The sequence below is a fragment of the Aspergillus uvarum genome, assembly GCF_003184745.1.
Source record: "Aspergillus uvarum CBS 121591 unplaced genomic scaffold BO82scaffold_47, whole genome shotgun sequence".
In the NCBI taxonomy this organism is placed as follows: Eukaryota; Fungi; Ascomycota; class Eurotiomycetes; order Eurotiales; family Aspergillaceae; genus Aspergillus; species Aspergillus uvarum.
This window is the reverse complement of record NW_020291344.1, coordinates 233,710-258,143: the sequence shown is the minus strand read 5'-3', so window position 1 is coordinate 258,143 and position 24,434 is coordinate 233,710. Positions and strand designations below refer to the sequence as shown.

Sequence of the window (24,434 nt, the reverse complement as noted above, 5' to 3'; positions counted from 1 at the left end):
GTGAACAAGGACAGAGTAGTAAAAGAAAGATGCCAGTCGAATGTTCGATGAATCGATTGGAGAGGCCACGTTTGGCCGGCCGAATGATGCAAACACCGCACACCGCCCGCTTTGTTTGCACTGCGGGTCCCCACCAATTCCAGGGTCTACTGTATTTACGGACGCCATGCACTAGGGATGCAATACTATGCAGCACATATTTTTTTCCCCTGTCTCATGCTTGCTACTCCGTACGTCTAGTCGTCATCAAAGTCGGAGTCGCTCATCCAACCAGTCTCATACGACTCCCGAATCTCACCCAACCCGTTGACTAGAGCCTCTCTCTCATCCACTCGTGCGACTCGCCCGGCGAGCGTCTCTAGCTCCTTAAGCTTCTCGGCCGTCCGCGAGGAAGCAGTCAACGCGGCAAGCACTTGGACCTTCTCCTTCGCCTGGGGAAGAGTGAACATGTTGTGAGGGAAGCTATCCAAGATAGGGAACGCCAGCGGCGCATGAAATCTATCGATATGATCAATCAGTATTTAGCTTGGTGAACAGGTTATGAGCTCTTTCTCCTCACCTCTGGAACATGGGCTCAGAATTGTAGAGTCGTTGCCGGCGCACGATACCCACGTTCTCGGCCGAGGACTGGCTTTTCCGCTCGGTGGTTATGCCCCGCGACACTTGAAGTTGATTGAAGATATGAGCTGTGTCGCTGCCCAGGCCGTTGTATGTGAAGTCTAGTTCGAATCTCGTCTGGGGCTTTGGGCCTTCCGTGTTCTCTTCTTGACCGGCGTGGGCCTTAGGTCCTTGAGTGGAGTGCTCGGCAACCTCGTCATCTGGCACAATCGTAGACTGGAGCTCGAAGATTTTGTGGACGCCATCGTCCCCTGCCAATGAGGCCTCAAAGTCGTGATACGGGCGAAGACGGGTGGGAAGGGTCACACTCTCCAAGGCGGAACTGATCAGTGCTGAAGTGTACCACTCAGAGTGAGGGTCGATATGAATTGTTGACGGCAGCCGGCTAGGCGGGTCGACGATAGGCGTATATAGAGAGGCTTGAGGAGCAATAGCGTAGATGGACCGGGACTTATTCAGATCACGCTTGTATTGGGTTTGCTGCCGGGGTCAGCGAGGATGGTGCAGGCCAGCCAACAAGAGGAATCAAGACTCACCCGGTCAACCTTGCGGCCATTCTCTACAGCCCACACCCAGACTGCCTTCTTGCCATACTCATCCCGAATTCTGTCGACATATTGGGCAGCGAAGCCACCCCATGCATCATCTGAGCCTGTGAAAAGCTGGATTGCGCGCATTTGGTCGCACTCTTCTGCAAAGGGCCTCAGGTCCCGATCTAACAAATCATGCTCTTTGTCGAGATCGTGGAAGAGGTCCTCCCCTACTCCCCAGTCCTCAAATGGCATGATCTTGGAGTTCAGCTCGTACTCATTCAGCTGAACAATTGATCGGGGGTGGTAGAAGAGACGATTATAGTCTGACCAGTATCGAACCGTCTCAGAAGATAGCGTGGGAGCGGGTAGTCCTGCATCCAGGTTCTTCTGGTAATCACTCTGAAGGATGGGGGTCTGTTGCTGTAGGACCTCCTTTCCGTCCCTGCACCATCACAGCATTAAAAACCTGGAAACGGATTTTCCGGCGATGGTGACCACTTACCACAGTCCTTGACCGGGGTTGGCATCCTCTGACAGCTGGTAGAGGGCATTGTATTTGCGCAGAGTGCCAAAGCCGCCTTTCAAATCATAGATCACAGTTCGAGGAGTGAAGGTCTCTGTACCATCTGCGGCGACACCAGGTCGAAAGTGAACGTCATGATCTACGGGGGACTCTTCATCCTCATTGTATGTAAAGTAAGATTCCTAGCTGGCGATTTAGTTTGGATTCCAGGTTAGGGTTTCAGTCAGGCACAGTCGAAGCATACTTGAAGATTCCAGAAGTGGGTAGCCAGATAATTTGCTCGTTGACCGAGCTGTAGGGTGATAATCTCATGCATATTCAATTCTCAATCCGATTCGCACTACGTAAATGGGGGATTGATCTGATGCCTGGATACGTCAGGAGCATTCGCTCATGGAATATCTTCGACTGTCAAACTCAGCGCTGCAGGCGACAATCATGGATGAGCCTAGACTTTAGCCAATCTGACGACTGGGGCATTTAACCTCATCGCATCAATGATCACACAGCTTCGATGCGCCGCCAGCACAGGCCATTCCCTTTTTGAGGCTAGCAGCCCCGCTTGCCCAACTCGGCTAAAGTGTGTTGTCCTGGGCAACGGTCAGGTGATCACGCGGCGGGCAACAAACAAGCGGGACTCGGGAAAAGAGTGGGTGCGTCACCGATAGGAGGAGATCAGTGGGTTCATTTTCAATCCCAGTCCGTTTGTCTGTCTGTCTGACCGTCGACCCGGTGTCATCCATTCCCTCTCGGGCATGACTGTCATGTTCTGAACCGAAGACTGACTGCTATTCTCACTTTACTGACTATCACAACCCCCTCCCCCCTCATAACACACAGGCTGTTCGTCATGGACTCCCCGTTTTCGAGCCCGACGAAGGCCCTGAACCCCCTATCGCCCGAACGCATGAATCAACAGTTCACCCCCAACTCTTCATTGACTTCCAACATCCTTAACCTCCGAGGATCACACTCGAGGGGTCTTTCCGATGTTCAATCCAAGGTCGCTTATCTTAACGGTCTCTCCTCGCGAGGCAACAGTCCCGCCCACGCTCATCAGCAACAGACGGCTAGCAACTCGGCAGCCTTGCAGCGCGCCATCCTAGGACGCGAAGAGGCAGAGTCTGCTCTGGCGCATGCCAACTCAGACCTTGCAGAAGCCCAGGCTCGCGAACGACGTATCAGTGAACGCCTGGAATCATTGCTCGAAGAACTTCAAACCTCGAAGGAACGCCAAGCTCACGAGAGGGCGGTTTTCGAAAAGGAGATTAGAAAAGCCAGGAAGGAGGCTTTCCGCGCTGGCTCGGTCGTTGTCAAGGCACAGGAGGACCTGAAACATGCCCGGGCAGAGGCCAAAGCCCTCAAAGAGGAAGCGCAGGCGGAGCGCCGAGCCAAAGAGCAGGCAAAACAGGAGGCATTCGAGCGCGCATACGCCCTCGCCGGTCTTACAGAGGAAATGGAGGTTCTCAAAGAGCAGCTACGCGTTGCGGAGGCCAATATCAAGTCGCGAAGCCTAAAAGCCCATACCCTCAAGCTTAGCCAAGAGGGCGCCGGACGAATGTCTTTAGCGGAAGGCGATCTCGCCCTACTGCTCACCCCTACGCCTCGGAGACCCAAACGGTCGGCCGAAGATTCCGTCAACTCACCCATGGTCCATGCCACGAAGCCATCGCCTGCACACCAAACTCCTCCGAAGCGACAGAGGCTATCAGACCTCACTCCCCGACAAGAAGTCCAGGAACATACCGTGTCAGCAGCGGACCATGACAAGGTGGAAGAACTCGAACGGATCCTCAAGCGCGAGCGTCAGCTAAGAACAGATGCCGAAGATTTAATCGAGTTCCTCAAACTTGAGTGTCAATTTAAGCGCTGTTCATGCCGGTTGACCGAGTCAGAGGAAATCGACCATGTGCATGAAGCGGGGACAGTCGAGGCAGCCGAACAGAAGGAGCACGAACACTGTACTGAGCAACATGGAGATCACATTGGCGTCCCGACAAACGACGAGGTGGAATCGCACACGCCCGTCGGCGAGCCTGCTGGTTTCGCTACACAAGAGAATCTGGAAGAGACAGTGGACGATGATGATGACTTGGAGGAGGCTCAGGAGTTCGAGCAAGAGATTGTGGAAGATGCTGAAGATGACGACGATGACCCTGCGGAGGAGCCTGTTATCACGTTTTCGCCTGCCACGGGCACTTTCCACACGATCCCTTCGCCTGTCCGAGGATCTCCACGGAAGCAGCTCCCCGCGAATGCGCTACATTCACCATTGGCAGAAGTTGAGAGCGAAGCTGAAGCTCCAGCGATGACAGGTAGTCCTGTCTCCAAGCATGCTACCCACAGACATGAGACACCATATGATTCCATCATGGAAAGCGAGGCTTTTGTCCCAACCTCAACTCCTGAAGCTCACCGGTCCTCAGTAGTCGTTGATGTTCCGTGGGATCCTGTGTTGCCCGTGGTGCACGGTGCCAGAAACTCTCAAGTGCACGATGACCTGAGGAAAATCCCCCTACGAGCCGGCGACGAGTCATCGTCCAATCGCTTTGCTGATGTCCCAGGCACTCCCATCAGCCGGGAAGAGGCCCTGGCACAGATCCGAGCGCGTCGAGGCAGGACGAGCACGATGAAGCGCTCCATCAGTGCTGGGGAAAGTGCCCTGCGCTCCGGCGGGATGGGCGTCACTCCCGTCCGATCTGCACGGCGAATCCCTGGTCTTCATCACACAGAAGCCCGAAGCGATGGCTCTATCCGGGATCGGCGCGATATAAGTGCTCCCATCCGCATGTCCTCCTACCACTAACCTCTCTCTTATCCCATCCATGCGGGCTCAGACGCAATTTGATCCTGCCTCCCTCTCCCCCCTACACCTCTTCCTCAGAACTCTAGCTTAATGACTCAACTCTCTCTCTCTTGATACCCCGGTACTCCGAGTGGCATGGCGTTTTTTGGGGAGATTGGGCCTTTTTCATGTCTCTTTTTGCGGTTTTGTTCGTTCTTGGCATTCATGGCACGTCTCCAAAAGATCTTGATGAACATTCCTGGTGAAATTTTGTTTGTTTTGTCTAGTCTCATGAAATCAACCTTTTTTTTTTTTTTTTTTGCCATTCCACCAAAGCTCAGCACCTGAACTCGGGTGTCTGTCTATGCTCTCACACTCTCTTCTCTCAGTTTCTTCGGTAACATTTCCTTTGTCTGGTATGCGGTCGTGCGTGTGAACATTTCTTCGCTTGGATATATCTCCTGTTCCTCCTCTTTCTGTTATCCCATGTGACCTACTGGCTATACTTAGACACTATGCAGTTAGACAGCTACGAATGGCCCGGTCGATGGTTCTGGGATTTATTCACACGGGGAAAAGACTTTTGTGGGTTTGACTTGCGCGTACATCACACCTTGACGAGGGAGAAAGTATGCCTCTATAGCAGTGATTTACTACGAATATATACTATGTCTTCTTTTGCGCGCATCAGGGCTGAAATGGAAAAAACGGACGGGAAGCAGGAAAAAGACGGCTAGGAGTATCACGGCAGTAAATACAGTACAAGCAAATCAATCCTATAGGAGGGAGATCCCACAACATCTGATCCGGGCGCTGTCGACGTACGCCTTGCGACCCCACCAGAGCATGACGAGCTCCTCGACGAAGACCCGGTCGGCGGCGCTCCACACGTCCAGGCCCATCTCGGTCAGGTCTTCGGACGTGATCTTGACGGGCGTGGGGTCCTCCCCCTGGGTGCTGCCGCTGGCACACTCGGAGGATTGCCGCGCAAGGAGTGGGCGGCGGAAGTCGTTTTCTTGGGGTGATTGGCGGCCGATGGCGAGGGCGTGGTCGGTGTCGGTGTCCGGCTCATCGTCTTCGTACGGTTGTTCGTCGTCGTCGTCGGGGAGGAGGTCGTCGTTGTCCTCGTCGTCCGGGAGGTTGCGGCTGTCGTGGCGGGCGATCACGTCGGACAAGGTGAAGAAGATTTGGGTGGTGAGGCGACGGAAGTATGCGACCAGGGCGATCTCCGGGGGCTGCTGCGCGGACTCGTGGGGCTGGATGCTTCGACGGCTGATGGAGCCTAGGGGAGGGCTGGGGAGAGTCTCGACGCTGGCGAGGAGGCGCGTGTCTTGCTCGATCTGGTGCTCTTCCTCCTCTTCTTCGGATAGACCATCGCGTTTCTCGCCCGCGGACGCCCACCAGATGAAGGAGGTGTATGCCAAGCGAGCCCAGGAGAGGGGCTCGACTATGGGACTGGAAGAGTAGGTGGATGCAGCGTCGGAATCATCGTCAGTGTCTGTTCGGGCATCCTCGTTCTGGGAAACGTGGCGGAGCCCCTTGCGGAGAGTATAATAGCGGCGCGCATCCCGCTGAGTCGCCTTTAGAACGACTGAATGAGGCATTTTACCCTTGGCGGGCTGGGTATGGAAGATAGATACGGTGGGGAACACCTTCTCCGCCGCGTTCCTGGAATGCGGGGGCGGTAAGGTGACTAGAACATCGAAGAGTTCGGGCTTCACACTTAGGACGCTGTCCGTGCTGCAAGCGATCCAGGCTGAGTCGTGGTCGGCATTCGGGGAAACTCCCACGAAGGAAGAAAGGTAAGGGATATCGTGTATGCCCACATTGAACAGAGAACGTGGTCGGGGTGGAGGGAGCCCATTCTGAGGAAGCAGGGGAAGAAGAGAGTTGGGCAATGAGGCCAATAGAGACAAATCATATACTGGGGAAAGCTGTTAGCAGCAACGCGAGGGAAGGGACGAATGAGCATACCATAACTGCAAGGAACATGAACTGGCGGCTCCGCCATGAAGAGAACCCGCTTGCGCAGCAGGGCTGCTCTGTAGAGGGGGAAAATTAGGGGACCGAATGAATCGAGAAAATTAGAAAGGGAAGAAGCTGGGTGGAAGGGCGTCAGGGCCGGCCTGGGCGTTTCCAACATGATCGCATCACTAAATGCGCGACCCCGATGTATGCTGTCAGTTCGGTCTCCGTGGGCCCTCAGGCGGAAGCTGAGCGGAGATTCCAATGGAGAATCGGGAGGCATGGCAGACAAGTCACTTTCGCGAGTCTGGAGATTCTCCCAGTACTCTGCAAGTGGCTGGGTATTGGACATGTCCTGGGCATAATTCCTACAGCAATCGCAAATGTCAGAGGTACATGGTACATTGCGACCACCCGCAAGTGGGTCAAGATCACTCACTGTGCCAATTCCTTGAGCTTCGGCGCATGTCTCCAGCTCTTTCCCAGCCTTCCTGAGCTCAAGGGCACAAGGACTCCAATGGCGAACATCTTCGCATTGCGCTCTGCCTCCTCCGCAGGCCAATTGACGAAAGCACTGATGCCAGCATATTGCTCGTGGATAAAGTACCTGGAAGGAGCGAGCGTCCGTAAGCACGCGGTCGACACACATCATGGCTTTAAATCGTTCACTTACACCAAGTCCTCTGACACATTGTGTAGGCCGGAGGGAAGAGATTTATATTCCACGGCCCCTTCGATATCAACTGGTCGATCGGGTAAGCTCGGGCGCTCCTCGGAGATGCTGTCGCTATCACTCACCCTCAGGGGTTGTTCGTTTCCAGGATATCACGTAGCTCCATCAGAAATAAACTGTCAGTGCGAGCTCATTGCAATGTGAGTATGCATCACAGAAGCCGGCGGGCACTCACCCAGCCTTGATGTCGAAACGAATGACGAAGAGTGCCGCAATGCCAGGCGGCGACTCGACCGCAACGGTGCGGGGCACATCGAGACCCAAGGGCTTCCTTCTAAACGGACCAGGGGCCATTGCGGGATTGTATGTGGCAGGGGGAGGAAGAAGAAGGGAAGAAGAGAGTGAAAGTCTCCATGGGATGGTTAACAGGAGGGCGACCGAGGTAGGTGGCCGATTGAGCTGAGGGGGACAGGGAACAAGAGCAGGTAAGTTAGCTAGCTAGCTTGTCGCAGTTGGGTTGGAGACGGAGTCGGTAAGTAACTTACTCACTGTCTCCGTACAGAGCATCGTTAGTTACAGTACGGAGCTGGAAGTGGTGGCCTGAGGTTTACCGCTCTAGCCAGAGTGGGCTAGCGGGTAATCCCGTGGCTGGCTAACCATATTAGGAGATGTGCTGGTCGATCATGGATCTCGCAATCGAGGCTCAAAAGTGATCAAGTAGAAAAGAATAATAGAAGCTGCAGGAAAAGAACAGATGGCAAACTGCCAAGTAGAAGTTGATGCTAGGGAGGGGACCAAGATGAGTATGAAGTTGGCGGTGTATCAGTGCCTAGAGATATAGACGTATCACTCAGGCTGTCGAAGAGGGAATGTTGAATCCAACATATATTTTCCGCCCGAGATGCGACATCTCAGTTTCATTGAATTTGTTTGGTTCTTCAGTGTTACAATTCTGTAGATCCTCCCTACAATTTCTTACATCAATTGCACACATTTGCAAAATCGATCAAGATGGAACTTCATACTCCCTCCCATCCGTTCTATCCAATCGACGCGCTCATCAAGGACTACGCGCCCAATGAGGCTCCATTGCTCACTATCATGGCCACTGCCAGCGTGGGTGTGACAGCCTTGCTGGGTGCTATCTGGACGCTGACCGGCTTCAAACGACCGAAAATCCAAACCCGAGACCGAATAACCATTCTGTGGTTTGTGCTCTGTAAGTCTCGCCTCAGCTTCTATAGCAGCAGCCACAGGGTAGAATTATCCTCAAAGCCCACGGTGCGCTAACATGCAAACATAACCCCCAGCGGGATGTATACACTGCTTCTTCGAAGGATACTTCATGGTCCATCATGACCACATGGCATCCGCTCAAGACTTCTTCGGGCAGCTCTGGAAAGAATATGCCTTATCGGATTCGCGGTACATGACTTCCGACACGCTTGTTCTTTGTATGGAGACCATCACCGTGGTAGGTCCGACCCTCTTCCTCTATCCTTGGCCAGAATAGCCTGCTTGTGCGCCGAATGCTGGCTAGATGTGTGTTCGTTAACCGGTATCATAGCTGGTCTGGGGCCCGTTGTGCTTTTTGGTCGCATATTTGACCGCGACTCAACACTCACTGCGCCACCCCTTTCAGATCATTGTCTGCATAAGCCACCTCTATGGCGACAGTCTTTACTATGCCACGAGCCTCTTCGATCATTATGTGCATGGGATCGCCTATTGTCGCCCGGAAGCTTTCTATTTCTGGGTCTATTACTTTTTCATGAACTTCATTTGGATCGTGGTTCCATTCTGTGAGTTGCCCGTGTGGCTGGGTCCTGTCCTTTTGGCCTGATGACTGGTAGATAGGCACTGACAAGGGATAGATTACCTCTGTCAGAGCATACGAGCGATATCAGCAGCCTTCGACGCCTTGAAAGAACGTTCGTGGCAGCACAAAGAGCGATGATTCTAGAGGGACTGATGATGTCATTGAGATCCGGGCGGTTTTAAGACGAGGGGAAATTCAAACACCGCGAGCCTCGCTAGCCCCGATTGCTGCCCGGGTGGTTCTAGGCTGGGCAGACGAAGCGCATCAGGAATTAATTTAGCGTAGGCCCTTTTCCCGCGTGGGATCAACATTCCGGCCGGGAATCAGACATGCCATCATTGCTCGGATTGAGGGGATCTCTCGTCGTTGTTACGGGTTGACAGCACAGTGAGGACCGGGAAAACAAACTAGCACAAATTGCATGACAACACAGAGGATAGCAATCGATAGTCAGTCAGATGCAGTGATTTTATCCCTCTTGGCCCACTCTGACGCGTAGACCCCATAGTGGACCGTCCTAGGCATCCTGATTCTTGCTTGTTCGCCGACCAGGAAGATTATAGCCTATTGCCTACTAAGTTGGGGACGTGGGGAGGAGCTTGGCCTTCTATCCTGGCCAAAGAAAGTGACGAAAATCGATGCGAGAACACAGTGAATAGACTGCCTCATGTGTTCTGGGTCAGAAGGTCTCTTTATAAGGGAGAAAAACTCGTAGGATATACTTCGTGGCGTCCGTGCAGGACGCTGGGACCGGGGGAGGGGGAGGGGGGGATGGGAGGGAAGAAGGCGAGACTGGGGCCAGGCGTGGGACAAAACCACTGTAGATATCATCAGCCAGCAGCAAGCCATGACCACAACCTTGCAGCAGGAGAGTAAGCCAGACCCAGACCCTCGCTCATCATTCCGTGGTATTAAAGGGTTGATCAGTCCCGTCGTCCTCGTGCGTGTGTACCTGATGGATGGCGAACGAACCACCGGTCGCAAAAAGCATAGTAGCTTTCAGCACAACACGGGTTTATCCGGCCTGACGAGAACTTTTGGGGTCAGGTTATACTCAGTATTCATGCATTGCCTTCTTGTTGGCTGGCTCCAGCAACTGATTGGCTTGAGTTGGGCGTCAGTGTGATCTGATGAAAGTAAGTCATCTGAATGATGCGTTGGTTGGTTGGTTATTCGTTTTGCGCTTCGGTTTCCCGGGCAGCCTGCGGTTTTCCAGCGGTTGCCAAAAAAGATAGTTCCCGGGAGAGTAGTATACACACTAACTAACTAAGTGACTACACAGACCGGACAGATAGGGCAACCTCGAGTGCTCCGTGCAATACACTCAACTCCACCAGTGACCAAACTAATTCTTTCCCCTCCGCTCTCCCCCTCATTCATTCATTTGCCTCCTCTCATTTTGTCCGGTCGCCCATTCCCATCACCGAATGGGTGTGATGTTTCATTGAGCAGTCATAGCGGGCAAATGACTGAGGATCAACTCTGACTTATCTCCAAAAACTCAATTTAGCCAGTTTCTTGCTGGTCTCGTCGTGGTTATTGTCCGGCCGGTGGAGGACCGCAACAGAGACCCGATCTGCTTTTGACCGCCTGTTTTCGCGCTCGCCTGCTTTTTCGTCTTCCCTGGTGGAATGTTCGCTTCTATTGCTTTCGATTCGAATTCCTTTCGACGATCCCTCCCATAATTCCTCGATCCATTTATTCCCTGCAAGTCCCTGTTGTTGTTGTTGTTGTTCGCCAGGGTATGCATGAGCTGTTGTGCTGATCTTCACTTTGTGAGCTTTTCCTTCCCCTCATAAACAAAACACCAAAAGTGACGTCGGCGGGTTGCCGTGGCCCACGCTTTCACACCTTCTACTCAATCACACCAGCCACCGTCCACAACTCCATTGGAGAGGCTCCCACATGATATGCTAACATTCGCCCGCGCTTGTAGACTTCCATGCCATCTCCTGTCAATCCGCAGCGCCCCTCCAATCGTGGGGGAGCCGCCAAAGTGTCCCCCACGAAGACGAAGCCCCTCGATATTGGTCGGCCCTTGGGAATTTACGACACAAACTCTGTGCGAGAAAAAGTGCGCAAATGGCAGCAGCAAGGAGGTGGGGTTATTACCGCCAATGACGGTGTTTACTACGACGATGAGGAGGAGAACAACTCCGCCGCCGAATCCAAGCCCAAACTGGCCCTTGACACCTCCCTCGGCAGCTCTAATGGCTCAGTAGTATCGAGGATGCGAAGCGAAAGCACTCCACGAAAGCGAGTGATCAGTGACGAGCACTGGAAGCTAAATCGGATGCCGACGCAGGCCAAGACCTCGAAACTCCCAGCCCCCAAGCGCATCTCCCAGTACACAACAAACGATGCACTGCGGCCACCGCACAAGGCCGGGGGTGATGAGGAGGAGATGTCGTCTCCCCCGCGAAGTCGCGATCGCGATCGCTCCACGGACATTGCGACGAGGGAGCGGAGAAAGTCCCGCGCATCGCGGGATGTGGACACCATACCAGAAAATCGGGCGGAGGAGGAAATCGCATCGTTCAATGGATCCTCAAAATCGACGTCGCGACCATCAACGGCGAAAGGCCATACTCGTGCGAAGTCAGAGCAGCCTCAAAGTGCGAAGTACAAGGATGCGCCGTTAGACGACGACTCAGAATGGGCGACGAGCGAGGCGGACTTCTCGGAATTGTCAAGACGTCGCGCACGAGGTCCCAATCCAGCGTCAAAGGGTCCTAGTCCCAAAGGCCCTGGTCTCGAAGCCCTCAAAGCCCGTACGGCTGCAAAACCACCCAAAGGGGGGATAATCGGGCATATGATCGATGCATCGAAAGAGATATTCTCCAAACCTGATCCACCCAAACCAGCACCAGTCCGGGGCGCAAAAATTCAAGCGTGGCTGTCCAATACCCCAGACCCCTTCAAGGAGGGAATGGACTCGGACGTGGAGATTCCAGCGCCTTTGAAGATGAGATCTGGTAACAACAAATCGACCGCAAGATCCGAACAATCGCTCACTAGCGATGTGGATCATTCCATGGATAGTGACACGCCCCGCAAGGATGCGGCTTCACGGCGAAGCAAGAGAGATGGCGGTTCCCCGGCAAGCGACCGGGCCAAGCCGAAGCAGGAAACCGTCGTGAGCTCGGGATCACAAAGAGATGGTAGTTCCTCTTCGAAGAAGAAACATGGTGAAAGCACAGGCAGTCGACAGTCATCCAGAGGCCAAGAGCTGCCTATCAGAGACCGCCCTCGTGATATGAGGAATGATGTGCCTGAGGCCGGAACTCAGCCGCTCTCTGAGGGCTCGGAAGTGTCTGGTAACAATGCACCTGTACCTCTGGGGCGCACAAAACCATTCCCTGCCACCGGAGCACATCCCCTGTCTACCATCGCATCTGTTGAGTCAATGAGCAGAGGTGGCAATATAACAGCGTCATCAGCTGCAGAAGCACATGGTTCATCAGCCAAGGCAAAGGAAGACGATGAAGAACGGGACTCATTTGACCCAAACTCACTCCCTGTAGTTTCGTCCCAGCTCAAAAGACGACTTACTACCCATGATGATCTAATCTCGGTTTTATCCGCCCCTACTAGCCGGAGCCGGAGCCTCCGGTCTGCGAGGAGCTTGAAGACGAAGAATCGCGTGGTATCGGAGACTATTCCAGACATACTCAAGGAGTTGTCTGCCGACGAAGCGAAGTACATGCGTGAGCTGAAGACTTTGGTCGGCGGTGTGATTCCTGTCCTCCTGACTTGCGTGCTTTCACGGTCTGATTCTGCTATTGCAGCTGGTCTCTTCCGCCCTTCAACGGACCCTAAAGACGAGGTCAATTTCAGCAAGCCCATTGTGGATATGGGAGTCGCCATCGAGCGTTTAAAGACATTGCACAAGCGGATCCCCGAAGAAAATGTCGACGCACTACTCAACTGGGCACAGGGGGCACAAAGGGTCTATCGCGAGTATCTCAAGGCGTGGAGACTAGGATTCAAGGACGTTATAGTGAACCTTGCGCCCCTGGAGGAAGGAGAAGGAGGCGAAAACGCTGACACTAAGAGCCTGGACGAAGGCATGGCAAGAGACGAGAACGGAGATGTTGTGGACAGTGACGGCGAAAAAGTCGATGTTGCCTATCTTTTGAAACGACCACTTGTTCGCCTGAAATACCTTGCAAAGACGTTCAAGGGGATTAAGACGCTGCAACCATCCCCAAAAGCGGAGGAAGTTGCTTCGGGTTATCAGACCCTGGTGACAGAAGCTCGTCGTCGTGCGAGGGAGGAAAGAGCAAGGCTTGAAGACGAATCGGCTGCCAGCATTGATGCAACCCGCGCGCGAGACCCTGCAACATTGGGTACTTTGACTGAGGTCACTGTGGACAGGTCTCGACGAGTTCGTGCCCGTGATTTTTTCAACCTATCTCTCTACCATTCCAGTGGGCAAGTGATCGACTGTCGTGCAGAACTTCTCCTGAGAGATGCAACCGCGCAAAACAGAGGAGATGGTGATCTGCTAATTTGTGAGATTGATCATACGGATCGCTGGCTACTGTTTCCGCCCATAGCGCTGGGCTGTGTCTCTGCTCGGAACGGTGATACGAAGGGTGAGATTGTCGTCATGTTGCGAAGTGCTCCAGGGCAAGAGAAACCATGGCAGGAGCTCCTCATTCTCCAAATTGATGAAGAGGAGATTGGGAATGAATGGGTGCAGATGCTGGGCCTAGTCCCTGTTCCACCAGCCATCTGTCGCACCCAGAGCTTTATCGACCGAGCCAAGCAGCGGAAACGAGCACAAACAATCTCATCATCCACTGAAGCTTCCCAGGCACAGAGATCCCCTCCAAGTCCTACGAATATCAATATACCGATCGGAGAAAAGGCGGAAATCCGGACTAAGCGTCGATCTCTGACCCCAAGAGATCAGTTCTCTGACCCGAGTACCGTCGGATCTTCATGGGCGAACGACTCGTATACATCGTTGCACACAGCAATCACGCGAGACTCAGATTATGCTATGGGAGATCCGCCTCGATCTCAGCCTATCCTTCATGCTAGGGAGCCGCGGAAGAGTTTCACCAGCGATGACAGACCCCACGGACTGAAACGCTCCAAGGCCAAGAGAATTTCGCGTTATGGTGAAAGTACTCCGACTACTGCCATGGAACCATCTCCGGACAAGGGTAAGGCCCGAGAACTCGAAGAGCCCAAACGCCCTGAGGAGAAAAAGCCCAAAGAACAAGATCGCCCTCAAAGGCCACCGATGCCGGATAGAAGGCTGTCCTCCGTGCCATCGATGGACCTGCCTGTGATCCCTAAGCTCAGAAGAGGCAGTAGTCAGACATACATCTCCGAATCCTTAGCATCTACGTCAGATGACGAATACTCCGCGATCGAGTCTCTCTATCTTGCTGAGTCCCCAACAAGAAACAAGAGTGACTCTCGAGCACACTCAGATTCGGACCAGGAGGAGCCTCCGGCGCCGCCACCGCATTCTCGCTCGCCAAGTTCGACCGGTTCAAGTCTTTCGGATGTGCCAGTGCTAAGCCCAAGCAATGTACGCCTTAAGCGCCGCGGATCATCGCCCTTGAAACATGAATATGAGCCGTCCACCGCTTCAGATTCTTACTCAGATTCTGACACGTCAACTGTGCGGCGCTATGACATGCAGTCGGGGTCAGAATACTCGGCAACGGACAGCTCCGACGACGACACAGAAGATGAACTTGGGTCTTTGCCAGCCCGCCATCTTTCCAAGTCCCATGTGCAGGACTCCGTCATGACCTCTGCCAGGAGTTCCCTGTCCTTGACGAATGCAGCATCTGAGGGCGGGTATAGGTCTGTTCCGTCGCAGCCCGCCAAATCGTCTGCTGCTATCGCTGCCGTCTTCGCCTGGTCTGACAAGGGCTCTTGGGAAAGTATATTTCCCGATGAGTGCAAGGTCATCGTTAGCCCAGGTCTCATTGAAGCGTACAATATGAGCGACGCTCCCATGGGCGTTGAAGATGAGGCCACATTAACAAAGCTCCGCCCGCTTGTTGCGCTTGAGCTTACCCCCCTTGTTCCAATCCGACGTGGTACAGCCATTGACATTAGCATCCGCTCTCCACCCACCAGACGGTCCAAGATAAACTGGAGTAATAACATCATGTTCCGCTCACGGAATGCAGATGAATGCGAAGTCCTGTATGGACTAATCAACCACGCGCGCATCAACAACCCCACCTACATTGCCTTGCAGAATGCTAGAGGTCCGTATGCCGACCAACCTCTTCCAGAAGAGTCTCCCAGTCGGACCGGCGGTCTTTTCGGTTGGCCTCGACGCAGAAGAAGTTATCGTGCAACCACCTCCCCACGGTCGCAGGCCGACAATTCCGACAGCAGCGTGGGGACCGTGAGCAGTGCTTTTTCGGCCCTCAAGCGCTTTGGCGCCGGAAGCAAGATGTTTAACATCTCCCGTTCATCCCTGACATCTCGCAATGGTCAGAAAGAAGACAGCCTCTACTCTGACTCGCTCGGCTCTAATGCATCCCCTTCATCGGGCATCGGGCGCATCGCCGCCGCCATCAAGGGCGTGGACGGAATCGGGCTTTCCAACGCCAAGATCCGGCTCTACATGCGTGAGACACAGTCCAAATGGCGCGACATGGGCGCTGCCAGGCTGACCATCATGCCTGCACCTCCGGAACCCCGCGATGGCGGCAGAAGTGATTCGAACACTTTCTCGGACGGCATGGACGGTAGTCCCCCCGGCTCTGGGGCCGCATCTCCCCGTCGAGCGACGGAACCCGAGAAGCGTATCCTCATCCGGGGCAAGACCCGCGGCGAGGTGCTCTTGGACGTATGTCTTGGCGAGAGCTGCTTCGAGCGGGTCGCCCGGACCGGTATCGCTGTCTCTGTCTGGGAAGAGACCGAGGGCGGCGCCATGCCCAAGAAGGGCGGTGTCATGGTGGGAACCTCGCGGATCTACATGATCCAAATGAAGAGCGAAGCCGAGGCCGCGTACACATTTGGACTTGTTGGGAAGTCCAAGTATTAGATGGACTTTGTTCATCGCTGGCTGAGACCACCTCCCCCTCTTTCTTTCTTTGCTTTCCCTAATCATGTTGAATACTTACCTCAAGCCAGATATCTTTCTATCTTTCCATCTATCTCTTCATCTCTCCCCCTCACTTTACGAACAGCATGCCCTGGTTTTCAGCGTTCTGTTATGTGTTCTCCTGTCTTGCTGCATGTCCTGGTTCGTCTTTCTTTGTGTCGCTGCTGTTGAACTTCTGCGCATACCCATTCTCATACCCATTTGCTTGCGCCCCCCTTTGGGAAGCTGTGTGTAATTAGCTTCTAGTATACATTATGCACACCTCAATAATGATTAAATGATCTGTATACCCACATCCCAGAGATGTATCATCCTAGAATTGTTAGACTTGGGAGCAGTAAAAATCAAGGCTCATTGAAGTTTCTCTGCATCGGCATCTCTCCCCTCGGTTACTCCTGCACCTGCGAACATGACCAATGAAGCATAACATCATACATTCAGTAGCAGGAGAAAAGCCAAAGTGAAGAAACAAAAGAAACGGATATATTTCGATATCTATACCCTCTAGAAATAAGACCTTTCTTTGTACACATTACACCCAATACCCTTCCAAAAAGTCTTCGGTTCCATTTTCATAGCCTCATATCGATAAATTATACCATCCGGGATCAACATCCCCGAGAAGAGACGACAAAAGCCGAGGGTCCCATGGATCATCAAATCGAGACGGGCCTCTTCTTCTGCGGACCGGATACGGGGATTTATATCCTGGCCTTCTAAACTCCCGAGCTACCGCTCGACTTCTTGAAGATATACCCCACTCGATTCCCCTCGTCCCGCAGCATCGCAACAAGGACCTCGTCGTCGATGACGGATTCCATCGCCACGACGTCGAGAGATTTCGCCTCGTCGTCGTCGGCCGGGGCGGTGAGGTGGTAGGGGTCGATGTGGCGGTACTGCGCGAGGGACTGCTTCATCCGCTGTTTCTGGGAGGTGGGTTTTCTTTGGGGGGGAGGAGGTGGGGAGGGGTTGGAGGGGGCTTGACGGCGGGAGGAAGTCCTGCGCGTGTTTGGGGCACTAGATATCTGCTCCTGTTTCTCCATGTCGAGCTGCGAGGCCTTGATAAGGGTGGGGATGTCGGGGAACTCCTCTGCGTCTGCACCTTCTTCTGCTTCCGCGTCAGACGGGGGGACGGTGTCCCCCTCCTCCTCCACTTCTCCTCCCACCTCACCATCATTATCCGCCGTCTCAAGAGACGCTTGTTGTTGTTGTTGCGGTTGACCAGTTCCTCCACACTCACATCCCAGCAACACATGCGTCTGACATCGACTCTCCTCGTCTAATCGGAACAGATCCCGGAGCTCATCGCGCGAAAACTGTGCCATTGATGACGATGAGGTAGCAGCACCGGCACTATCCGATGCCGTCGCCGCCGCCGCCGTCGCCATTACGCTGTCCGCCAGACCCAGCTTCGTCACCTGCCGTTGCCAGATCTTTTCCTCGAGACTCCCCTTCAACAGGATCCGGTAGATCCGACACGGCCGCTTCTGGCCGTCGCGGTGGATGCGCGCCATCGCTTGGAGGTCGGTGGCCGGGTTCCAGTCGACGTCGAAGAGCACCAGGCGGCTGGCGCCGATGAGGTTCAGCCCCGTGCCGCCGGCTTTGGCGGACAGGAGGAACGCGAAGCAGAGGTCCGACGGAAGGCGGTTGAAGTCCTCGACGAGGGCGTGCCGTTTCTGGGCGGGGGTGGAACCGTCGAGGCGGAGGAAGGGGAGCGAGAGGGACGTGAGGAGGGTGGCGAGGAGGTTGAGGGTTGAGGTGTAGTTCGAGACGAGGACGATCTTCTCCGCGCGGGACGAGGTGCGGAGGTGGTGGAGGAGCTGGTCGAGGACGCGGATCTTGGCGCTCGATGACGGGGAGAAGTGCCGGAGGAGATTGGGAGGCAGGGAGGCGAGCAGCGCGGAGATGGTCGAATTAGGCGAGCTCTCCTTGTCTTCATTGGCCTTGGGCGAGAGGAGGGACGGGCTGTTGCAGAGCTTCTTGAGGATGGTGATGAGCTGCAGCGCGCTCTCGGAGTTGCCGATCACGCTCTGGAAGATAGGCGACGCCAGCACGTTCTGGTAGATACTGGCTTGCGTGCGCGTCGGGTTGCAGAAGAGGACGTACTCGGACTTGGGTGGGAGGTATTTGGCCAGAATGTCGGCCGTGCGGCGCAGCATGAACTTGGAGGTGAGCTCGCGGAGCTCCTCATTGCGGGCTTCGCCCTTCTCAATGTCCTCCTCGGTGGCTTCGGGTTGTCTGCTCTTGACGATGGGGATTTCAAACTCCTTGATGAAGGCCTTGAAAGTGCCCAAGACGCCCGGGTTGACGAGGTCGACGGCAGCGAAGAATTCCTTGAGATCGTTCTGGATCGGGGTTCCAGATAGGATGACTCGCTTGGTGGCATTCAAGGACTGAATGGCCTGTCCGCTCTTATTCTGGAGGGTCTTCAGGCGATGTCCTTCATCGGCGATGATGATATCAACGCCACTACCTCTGGCCAGTCCCTCCTGCACCGTCCTCAGCTTCTCGTAACCCACTATCATGACACTGTACGCCTTGCCCTTGGTGAAATCCGTCAGCCGCTTGCGCTTGTCGTCAAAAACGAAGACCCCGATGCGTTCATTGCCGAGCCACTTGCGAAACTCCTTGCGCCAGTTACTGATCAGCGTCACCGGACAGACGATGAGCGCCTTCTTTACAATTGGGGAATCCCCATAGACGGGGTTCTGCTTCAGCAGCGTCCACAAGAGGGTGATGGTCTGCAACGTTTTGCCTAGGCCCATGTCGTCCGCCAGAATCGCGCCTTCGCCATTGAACGAGCGCATCCCCATGACACACTCGTAGAGGAACTGCACTCCCTCGCGTTGATGCGGCCGAAGATGTTTCGCCAGGATCGGATCGACGACCACATCAACGACTCTCTTGCCTTTGGGCACCGAATCCGGGCGTTTCATGACCAACGCTCCCGGCTGCGCGGGGTCATGCCGGGGAACTGGCATCTCTGTTGAGGTGGAAGTCTGTGGTATCATCGCGGAATCCAGCAGTGGTCTCTTGTACGCCCCAGAAATGCCACCCTTCCTAGACGCCGGGTTCGCGATCCGGATGGGACTCGGTTTGGAAGACTCATCCTCCTTGCCCATCTCCCCCTTGGTGTTGAGGCCCGCGCTCCGAAGCGACACAGAAGCCTTCCCAGCCGCTGCTGTTGCCGGAGGTTTCGTAACCGCAGCATTAGTATTGACAGCCGATTCCTTCTGCTCAGCACCTGACAGACCCCTCCCAGTCAGATACTCTCCCCTAGAGACCTCACAGTCGATCTCGACCTCCTTCCCGGCAACCGATAACATCACGCCAGCCTCCAACGACCGGGTCTGCGATACCATCCCGCGCCCCATATCCTTCCCGGAGGCATGATCGAACATATACGCATACCCATCCCGGACCTTGATGATCCCATCCCCATCCCAGGTTTTGTTTTTCTTGGTCGTGACTTTGCGCCTGTTCACACACACAAAAAAAAGAGAGGATTAGTCCTGCTCGATCACTTCCGCGTCTGTAGAAACACAACAACCCACAAAAAGGACAGAGACATGAAGACAATGTAAAAAGAGAGTGAGAACTCACCACAAAACATTAAAATACCTCTCTCGGACCTCGCCCGTCGTCGCCTTTCCGTCCTCACTACCCCTCCCGGCCCCGGCCCGCGCGCCTTCTTCCCTTGCCCCCTTCAATTTCAATGTATCATTCCCTGACACCTGAGACGACAGGGAGGAAGTTGTAGACAAGGTCGCCCGCTCCTGCGCCAAGCACAACAATGTTCCTCGCTTCCTCTGTTGTTGTGATTTCGTCGAGGCACTTGGGAGAAGTCCCCGGTTCTCGATCCCCGTTACCGCAGGATCCAGATGGAGGCGCGGTTTTTTCGTCGGCGGCTCCCCCGTGGGGTCTGTGGTTTCTGTGGCGTCGGCTTCGGGAGTAGGAGCTGTAGCGGGAGCATCGGGAGTGGTCGCGGGAGTGGATGGAACGGGCTTGCGGATCAAAGGCGACTTGAAAGGTTTAAAGACCATAACGCCTTTGGATCCGAGGAGCAGGGAGAAGGATTGCTGTGTCGGTGTTCTGTTGAAGAGGTCGGGTGTTCTGCCGCTGTTACTGATGCAGGCGAGGATTGGGACGCGCCGGGACGCAACGCGCGATCACGTGATACATGAGATTCGTGGTTGCCCTTTTGGGGTGCGGAGTATAACTGTGACTCTTACTAAACTATAGGTAGCGCTGAGACCCTACCTGAGCGTTGATGCTGTCGAGGATCGGCTCTATTCAATCCCGGGCTTCGAATACAAAGACGAATATGTGCTCTGCGTGTGTATTCGAGACACGCGTTTGAGAAAGACCGAAAATGGACCACAATCCTGGACATGCAGCACGTCTACTGGGGTGAGCATGATCTCCAACAACTTGCTTTGACGGATACTATACTCGACCGCAAGTGTCTCTCAACAGGGCGTCTTAACAGACGGTCAAAAGGATGCTTTCATCTCTTTATCCCGATACCACCGGGCAATCTCCCCGGTCTGACAGAACTCCACCTCCTCCCCCCACCCCTGCAGCCAGCGCAGCAGCCGCTCCAACATCCCAATGACATGCGCCATCCCGCTCGTGTCCGGATGCATCAGCACCGGGAAGATGGGCTCCTCCTCGTTCTCGCGGATCCACAGGAAGCGGTCCTTCCACAGGTTCTCGATTACCCGCACGTCCGTGTAGCCGTGCGAGTTGGGCGCGTGCGGCAGGAACTGCATCGGGGTCATGTCCTCCATGTACCAATTGCAGGGGACGCAGACGAGCGGCCGACGGTCCGCGGTGGTCTGCGGGATCGGGTGCATCCAGGTCGAGGCGGGGCGGGCGAAGTTGATGGGCTCGAGGGGAGGACGACGCGGGGCGAAGAACGGATGGCAATCGTGGTCGGTCAGGGAGGCATCTGTTTGTGTATCAACAACGAGGTCAGCATTTTTTCAAAGACGTACGCGAACCGGACGGTGACGAACAGACCGTATTCGAAGCCAAATTCCTCGAGAAGATCCATCGTCGACTCGCGCAGCTGGTACAGGGGCGCCCGATACCCGACGGGTTTCTTGCCGGTGAGCTTGGTGGCGATTTCGATGCATTTGACCAGGACGTCTCGCTCTTGCTCGACGGTGAGCTGGTAGGCGCCCTCATGGGCGTAGCCATGCAGACCGATCTCGCAGCCCGACTCGACCACCTGCCGGACCTCGTTGGGGAAACTCTCCGCGGAGTGGCCGGGGATGAACCACGTGCAGCGGTCCGCAAGGTTGAGCTTCTTGAGCATGCGTATAAGTCGCGGAACACCGACTCGGGCTGCGAAGAACCCGGCCGAGTAATCGGCTAGAATGTTGTCTGGATGTTGCCCTGTAGTGTGCGAAGAGGAAAGGATTAGTTTGCAACACAACCTAGGAGATGGAAGCCACGAACCCGTTCCTAGCCATCCAGAGACCGCATCCAAATCGATGGATACGGCAATGCGAATCTTGTTCCGCTTCGGCTTGGTCAAGGCTGGTGGGATGGACGAGGCGATCGAAAGCACCGTACTTTCAGCCGTCAGCTTCTTCGGCTCATCGCTTTCTTTCCAAACCAGACGCCCCTCCATGCCACCGTCGACACTTAAGCACTGTCCTGAGATATGCCCAGCTGCGCGATGGGAGGCCAGAAAAGCCATGGTACGAGCCACATCCTCAGGTTTAGCAACCCTCCTCAATGGCACGCTATCACATAAGTCAGCGACATCCTTGAGCTCCACGCACAGGGAGTGGTTAAGCTCACGTTGCCTGAGCCTCCGCCCACATCTCCTTCGGATCATCCAGCCGACCTTCGATCATGGGCGTGTCTACCCACCCCGGAGCAACAGCGTTGATTCTCGCCTGGCTATTGAGCCGAACAATCTCATTCTTCACGCTCTTTACCAAACCATACTGCAAGCCCGCCTTCCCAGAGGCATACTCGGCGTGTCCCTCTTGACCAAACTTGCCCGTCTCACTGCCTGTCACGACAATGGCCAGGTTGTCCAACTCCCTGCCCAGCGTCTGCTGTGACAGCTGTGCGGATCGAAGAAAATGTTTGATGGTGAGAAAGGTTCCGCGCACATTGACGCGATATGTCCTTTCCCAGGCTTCCAAGGGAAGCTCCCAGATCGGGTAGTCCTTGCTCTCATCGGTGATGCCGGCGTTGGCGATGAGGATGTTGATCGGCCCGAAGCGCTTGCTGGCCTGCGACACGCTCGAGCGAATAGACTCCTCGTCGGCGATATCGCCTCGGAGAATGTGAAGTCGTGCGTAGACGTCAGCTGGTGCGTGGGCAAGCTCTAAAGGCTTAAGATCTAGTGCAGTGACTTTGCATCCTTGGTCTATATGTTTCGTAAGCACCATTCCATAGCAGGACAACTCCCATGCACGACATATCTGCAGACAGCTTATGTATGCATGGCAATCAGGCTCTCAACGCACAAGCCTAAGCTTATATCATGAGCCCCCGGGAGTAATGGTTGAAGAAAACAAAACGTCTCTCTCACTTACCCAGAAACTCCTGCACGGCTCGTCGACCAATGCCACCCGCAGCTCCCGTAACGAGGACATGGAGCCCGTTCAGCCCCAAGAAAGAGGAAGACATAGGGGAGCTATGGCTATGCTGATGCTCTAATCGGGTGTGGGAGCGGATAAGACTGATCCCCTATAGTAGTAACCGAGAGAGGACAAGCCGTTGCGACGACGAGCCTAGCGTTGATGATAAGCAACTTAATCTTACTACAGGTGGTCAGCCAATCAAGAAGTACCAGTGTCCTCCAGATGCAGCGTCTATCTGGAAGATCAGATATGCACAAGCGCTTACAGTGCAAACTGCTGTCCTGCAGGGCATAGGGCTGGCTGCAGGGGTGCAAAAGAGGACGTGAGACGCACCCGATATAGTGGATCTTCGTACCACAAAATGGTAAGCCAACTCAGTAGACCAACCCAAGAATTGTTCATGATGTAGACAAACAACGTTCACCTTTCACCTTTCAACCTCTATGCTATCCGAGATGCGCATCACGTGCCTCCTCCCCTCCCCTCCGTTGCGATCGGGATTACGACAACCGAACACTAATGAGTTCTCAAGGGCCTACAACCAGGCCTCGATAACAATGCCCCTCCCCTCCCCTTAAAATCACCGATATTGACCCCCTGCATGCATGCAGACGCCGGCCTTCTTAGTGCCATTACTTCAACAACCCAACGATACTAGGCGCGGAGGATGACAACGAAAACGGTGTTACTGAGCCGAGCATCCAAACGAGCGAGAGGCATCTCGCCCTTTTACCCCCCCGTCCCTGTGCAATGGATCCTGCCCTAGCCTCGCGAAGGATCTAGTCCGTCGAAATCCTCCTCGTATGTGGCTGTGGGCGGAAATGTTGCGTGGTCGTTGAACAGGAGGTGTACCCAGGAAGTTAGTCCAGAGACCCGGCCAGATCCAGCGATGCTGCTAGCCCGAAGGTCGGTTCAGAAGGAAACTTCAGCCTGTACGGAGTATGTAAAAAATCCCAACGCTAGATCAGCCTTTCACTTTCAGGGACGAGAGTCGGCAAATTCTTGGGTAAGCACCGTATGCTGTACAGGACCAAGCTAGCCGACGATCGCGAAGGTAAGGTATTCAGTAGTGCCGACATCCGGCGATGAGATCCTTCCATCGTATCCCAAGCTACGCAGTCTATACGGGACCGACCCAAATTGACTCAAAACACGCAAGGGGCCAATCGCGCGAAGACTGGTGCCGACTGACTTCGAACGACAGCAAAGTTTGGTACGGTCCAAGTCTGTGCAGCGAGGATAGCCACATATTGGCAGTTGATCAGCGATATAAGCCTTCGTGCGAGAACCCCCAAGGCGGAAAGGTTGGAGGCATTGGCTTTCGACCATCCGTATTTCCGAAAGTATGCATTGAGAAACGGAGAATTCCCCGTCAAGCATAGGCCCGAAGAGTCGCACTGCAATTGTCCGGAGCCGGGGGGATGGATGATTGAACCTTGAACTGTGGTTGCCCCTGGTGCCTGGCGCTGGCCTGGACCTGCTCACTCAGTTTTCTTTTCCCCCTCCCCCTCTTTTCCCCCTCCATTTGCGAGGGAAAAACGAAAAATCTGCCACAATTTATTGGAGCAGCACACGCACCTTGGCCTTCTTCCTGGCTGGCGAAGAGAATTTAATTTAAACGATAAATCAGTATCGCCCCGTGGATATTGCCCCATCGGGTGAGGGTGACGAGTACGGAGACCGTACCGCGAGAGGTATTTTCCCGGGGCCGGGGTTTCCCGTACCCTATTAAGCTGTCCACAGTACTACTTCATACAGCGCAGTACAAGACAGGGTCTTGGCCCCCGTGGCGGCGCCGGGCCGCACTGTCTGTATTGCCC

The 24,434-nt window shown here is 54.6% G+C and overlaps 6 protein-coding genes across 6 annotated transcripts; 2 read left to right on the top strand and 4 right to left on the bottom strand.

The window, feature by feature from the left end:
* Positions 1–188: 188 nt before the first annotated feature.
* On the bottom strand, positions 189–2,121 carry BO82DRAFT_356550 (misato family protein). The gene is made up of 5 exons (XM_025635758.1): positions 1,919–2,121; positions 1,654–1,856; positions 1,155–1,593; positions 560–1,098; positions 189–498 (listed from the first exon to the last, which is right to left on the bottom strand). The coding sequence occupies exons 1-5, from the start codon at positions 1,988–1,990 to the stop codon at positions 237–239; spliced, it is 1,515 nt and encodes a 504-aa protein (XP_025489573.1). The 5' UTR covers positions 1,991–2,121; the 3' UTR covers positions 189–236.
* A 301-nt stretch (positions 2,122–2,422) lies between these two features.
* On the top strand, positions 2,423–4,780 carry BO82DRAFT_356549 (uncharacterized protein). Its single transcript, XM_025635757.1, has one exon. It carries the CDS (start codon positions 2,525–2,527, stop codon positions 4,478–4,480), a length of 1,956 nt encoding a protein of 651 aa, XP_025489572.1. The 5' UTR covers positions 2,423–2,524; the 3' UTR covers positions 4,481–4,780.
* Positions 4,781–5,055: 275 nt separating this feature from the next.
* Positions 5,056–7,600, bottom strand: BO82DRAFT_356548 (uncharacterized protein). The gene is made up of 6 exons (XM_025635756.1): positions 7,333–7,600; positions 7,223–7,257; positions 7,098–7,167; positions 6,864–7,031; positions 6,434–6,792; positions 5,056–6,383 (listed from the first exon to the last, which is right to left on the bottom strand). The coding sequence occupies exons 1-6, from the start codon at positions 7,449–7,451 to the stop codon at positions 5,236–5,238; spliced, it is 1,899 nt and encodes a 632-aa protein (XP_025489571.1). The 5' UTR covers positions 7,452–7,600; the 3' UTR covers positions 5,056–5,235.
* A 508-nt stretch (positions 7,601–8,108) lies between these two features.
* BO82DRAFT_376521 (uncharacterized protein) lies at positions 8,109–15,946 on the top strand (the record flags this gene model as incomplete). The annotated part of the gene is made up of 4 exons (XM_025637529.1): positions 8,109–8,316; positions 8,408–8,571; positions 8,665–8,886; positions 10,928–15,946. The coding sequence occupies 4 exons, from the start codon at positions 8,109–8,111 to the stop codon at positions 15,944–15,946; spliced, it is 5,613 nt and encodes a 1,870-aa protein (XP_025489570.1).
* Positions 15,947–16,354: 408 nt separating this feature from the next.
* On the bottom strand, positions 16,355–20,096 carry BO82DRAFT_434259 (uncharacterized protein). Its single transcript, XM_025640932.1, has 2 exons — positions 19,628–20,096; positions 16,355–19,483 (listed from the first exon to the last, which is right to left on the bottom strand). Exons 1-2 carry the CDS (start codon positions 20,047–20,049, stop codon positions 16,723–16,725), a joined length of 3,183 nt encoding a protein of 1,060 aa, XP_025489569.1. The 5' UTR covers positions 20,050–20,096; the 3' UTR covers positions 16,355–16,722.
* A 364-nt stretch (positions 20,097–20,460) lies between these two features.
* On the bottom strand, positions 20,461–22,961 carry BO82DRAFT_315430 (SDR family oxidoreductase/polysaccharide deacetylase family protein). Its single transcript, XM_025632538.1, has 6 exons — positions 22,948–22,961; positions 22,567–22,794; positions 21,818–22,397; positions 21,470–21,759; positions 21,029–21,406; positions 20,461–20,957 (listed from the first exon to the last, which is right to left on the bottom strand). Exons 2-6 carry the CDS (start codon positions 22,658–22,660, stop codon positions 20,500–20,502), a joined length of 1,800 nt encoding a protein of 599 aa, XP_025489568.1. The 5' UTR covers positions 22,661–22,794; positions 22,948–22,961; the 3' UTR covers positions 20,461–20,499.
* Positions 22,962–24,434: the final 1,473 nt, after the last annotated feature.

Coding starts and splice junctions, on each gene's coding strand:
- BO82DRAFT_356550 (XM_025635758.1), bottom strand. CDS start 1,990: ATGCATGAGATTATCACCCTACAGCTCGGTCAACGAGCAAATTATCTG. Junction 1,594..1,653: donor AACCCCGGTCAAGGACTGTG/GTAAGTGGTCAC, acceptor GTGATGGTGCAG/GGACGGAAAGGAGGTCCTAC. Junction 499..559: donor TCTGAGCCCATGTTCCAGAG/GTGAGGAGAAAG, acceptor TCATATCGATAG/ATTTCATGCGCCGCTGGCGT.
- BO82DRAFT_356549 (XM_025635757.1), top strand. CDS start 2,525: ATGGACTCCCCGTTTTCGAGCCCGACGAAGGCCCTGAACCCCCTATCG.
- BO82DRAFT_356548 (XM_025635756.1), bottom strand. CDS start 7,451: ATGGCCCCTGGTCCGTTTAGAAGGAAGCCCTTGGGTCTCGATGTGCCC. Junction 7,258..7,332: donor CGTTTCGACATCAAGGCTGG/GTGAGTGCCCGC, acceptor TTTCTGATGGAG/CTACGTGATATCCTGGAAAC. Junction 7,168..7,222: donor GAAACGAACAACCCCTGAGG/GTGAGTGATAGC, acceptor CCGATCGACCAG/TTGATATCGAAGGGGCCGTG.
- BO82DRAFT_434259 (XM_025640932.1), bottom strand. CDS start 20,049: ATGGTCTTTAAACCTTTCAAGTCGCCTTTGATCCGCAAGCCCGTTCCA. Junction 19,484..19,627: donor ACGGGCGAGGTCCGAGAGAG/GTATTTTAATGT, acceptor GTGTGTGAACAG/GCGCAAAGTCACGACCAAGA.
- BO82DRAFT_315430 (XM_025632538.1), bottom strand. CDS start 22,660: ATGTCTTCCTCTTTCTTGGGGCTGAACGGGCTCCATGTCCTCGTTACG. Junction 21,407..21,469: donor CTCTGGATGGCTAGGAACGG/GTTCGTGGCTTC, acceptor CGCACACTACAG/GGCAACATCCAGACAACATT. Junction 20,958..21,028: donor GGAATTTGGCTTCGAATACG/GTCTGTTCGTCA, acceptor ATACACAAACAG/ATGCCTCCCTGACCGACCAC.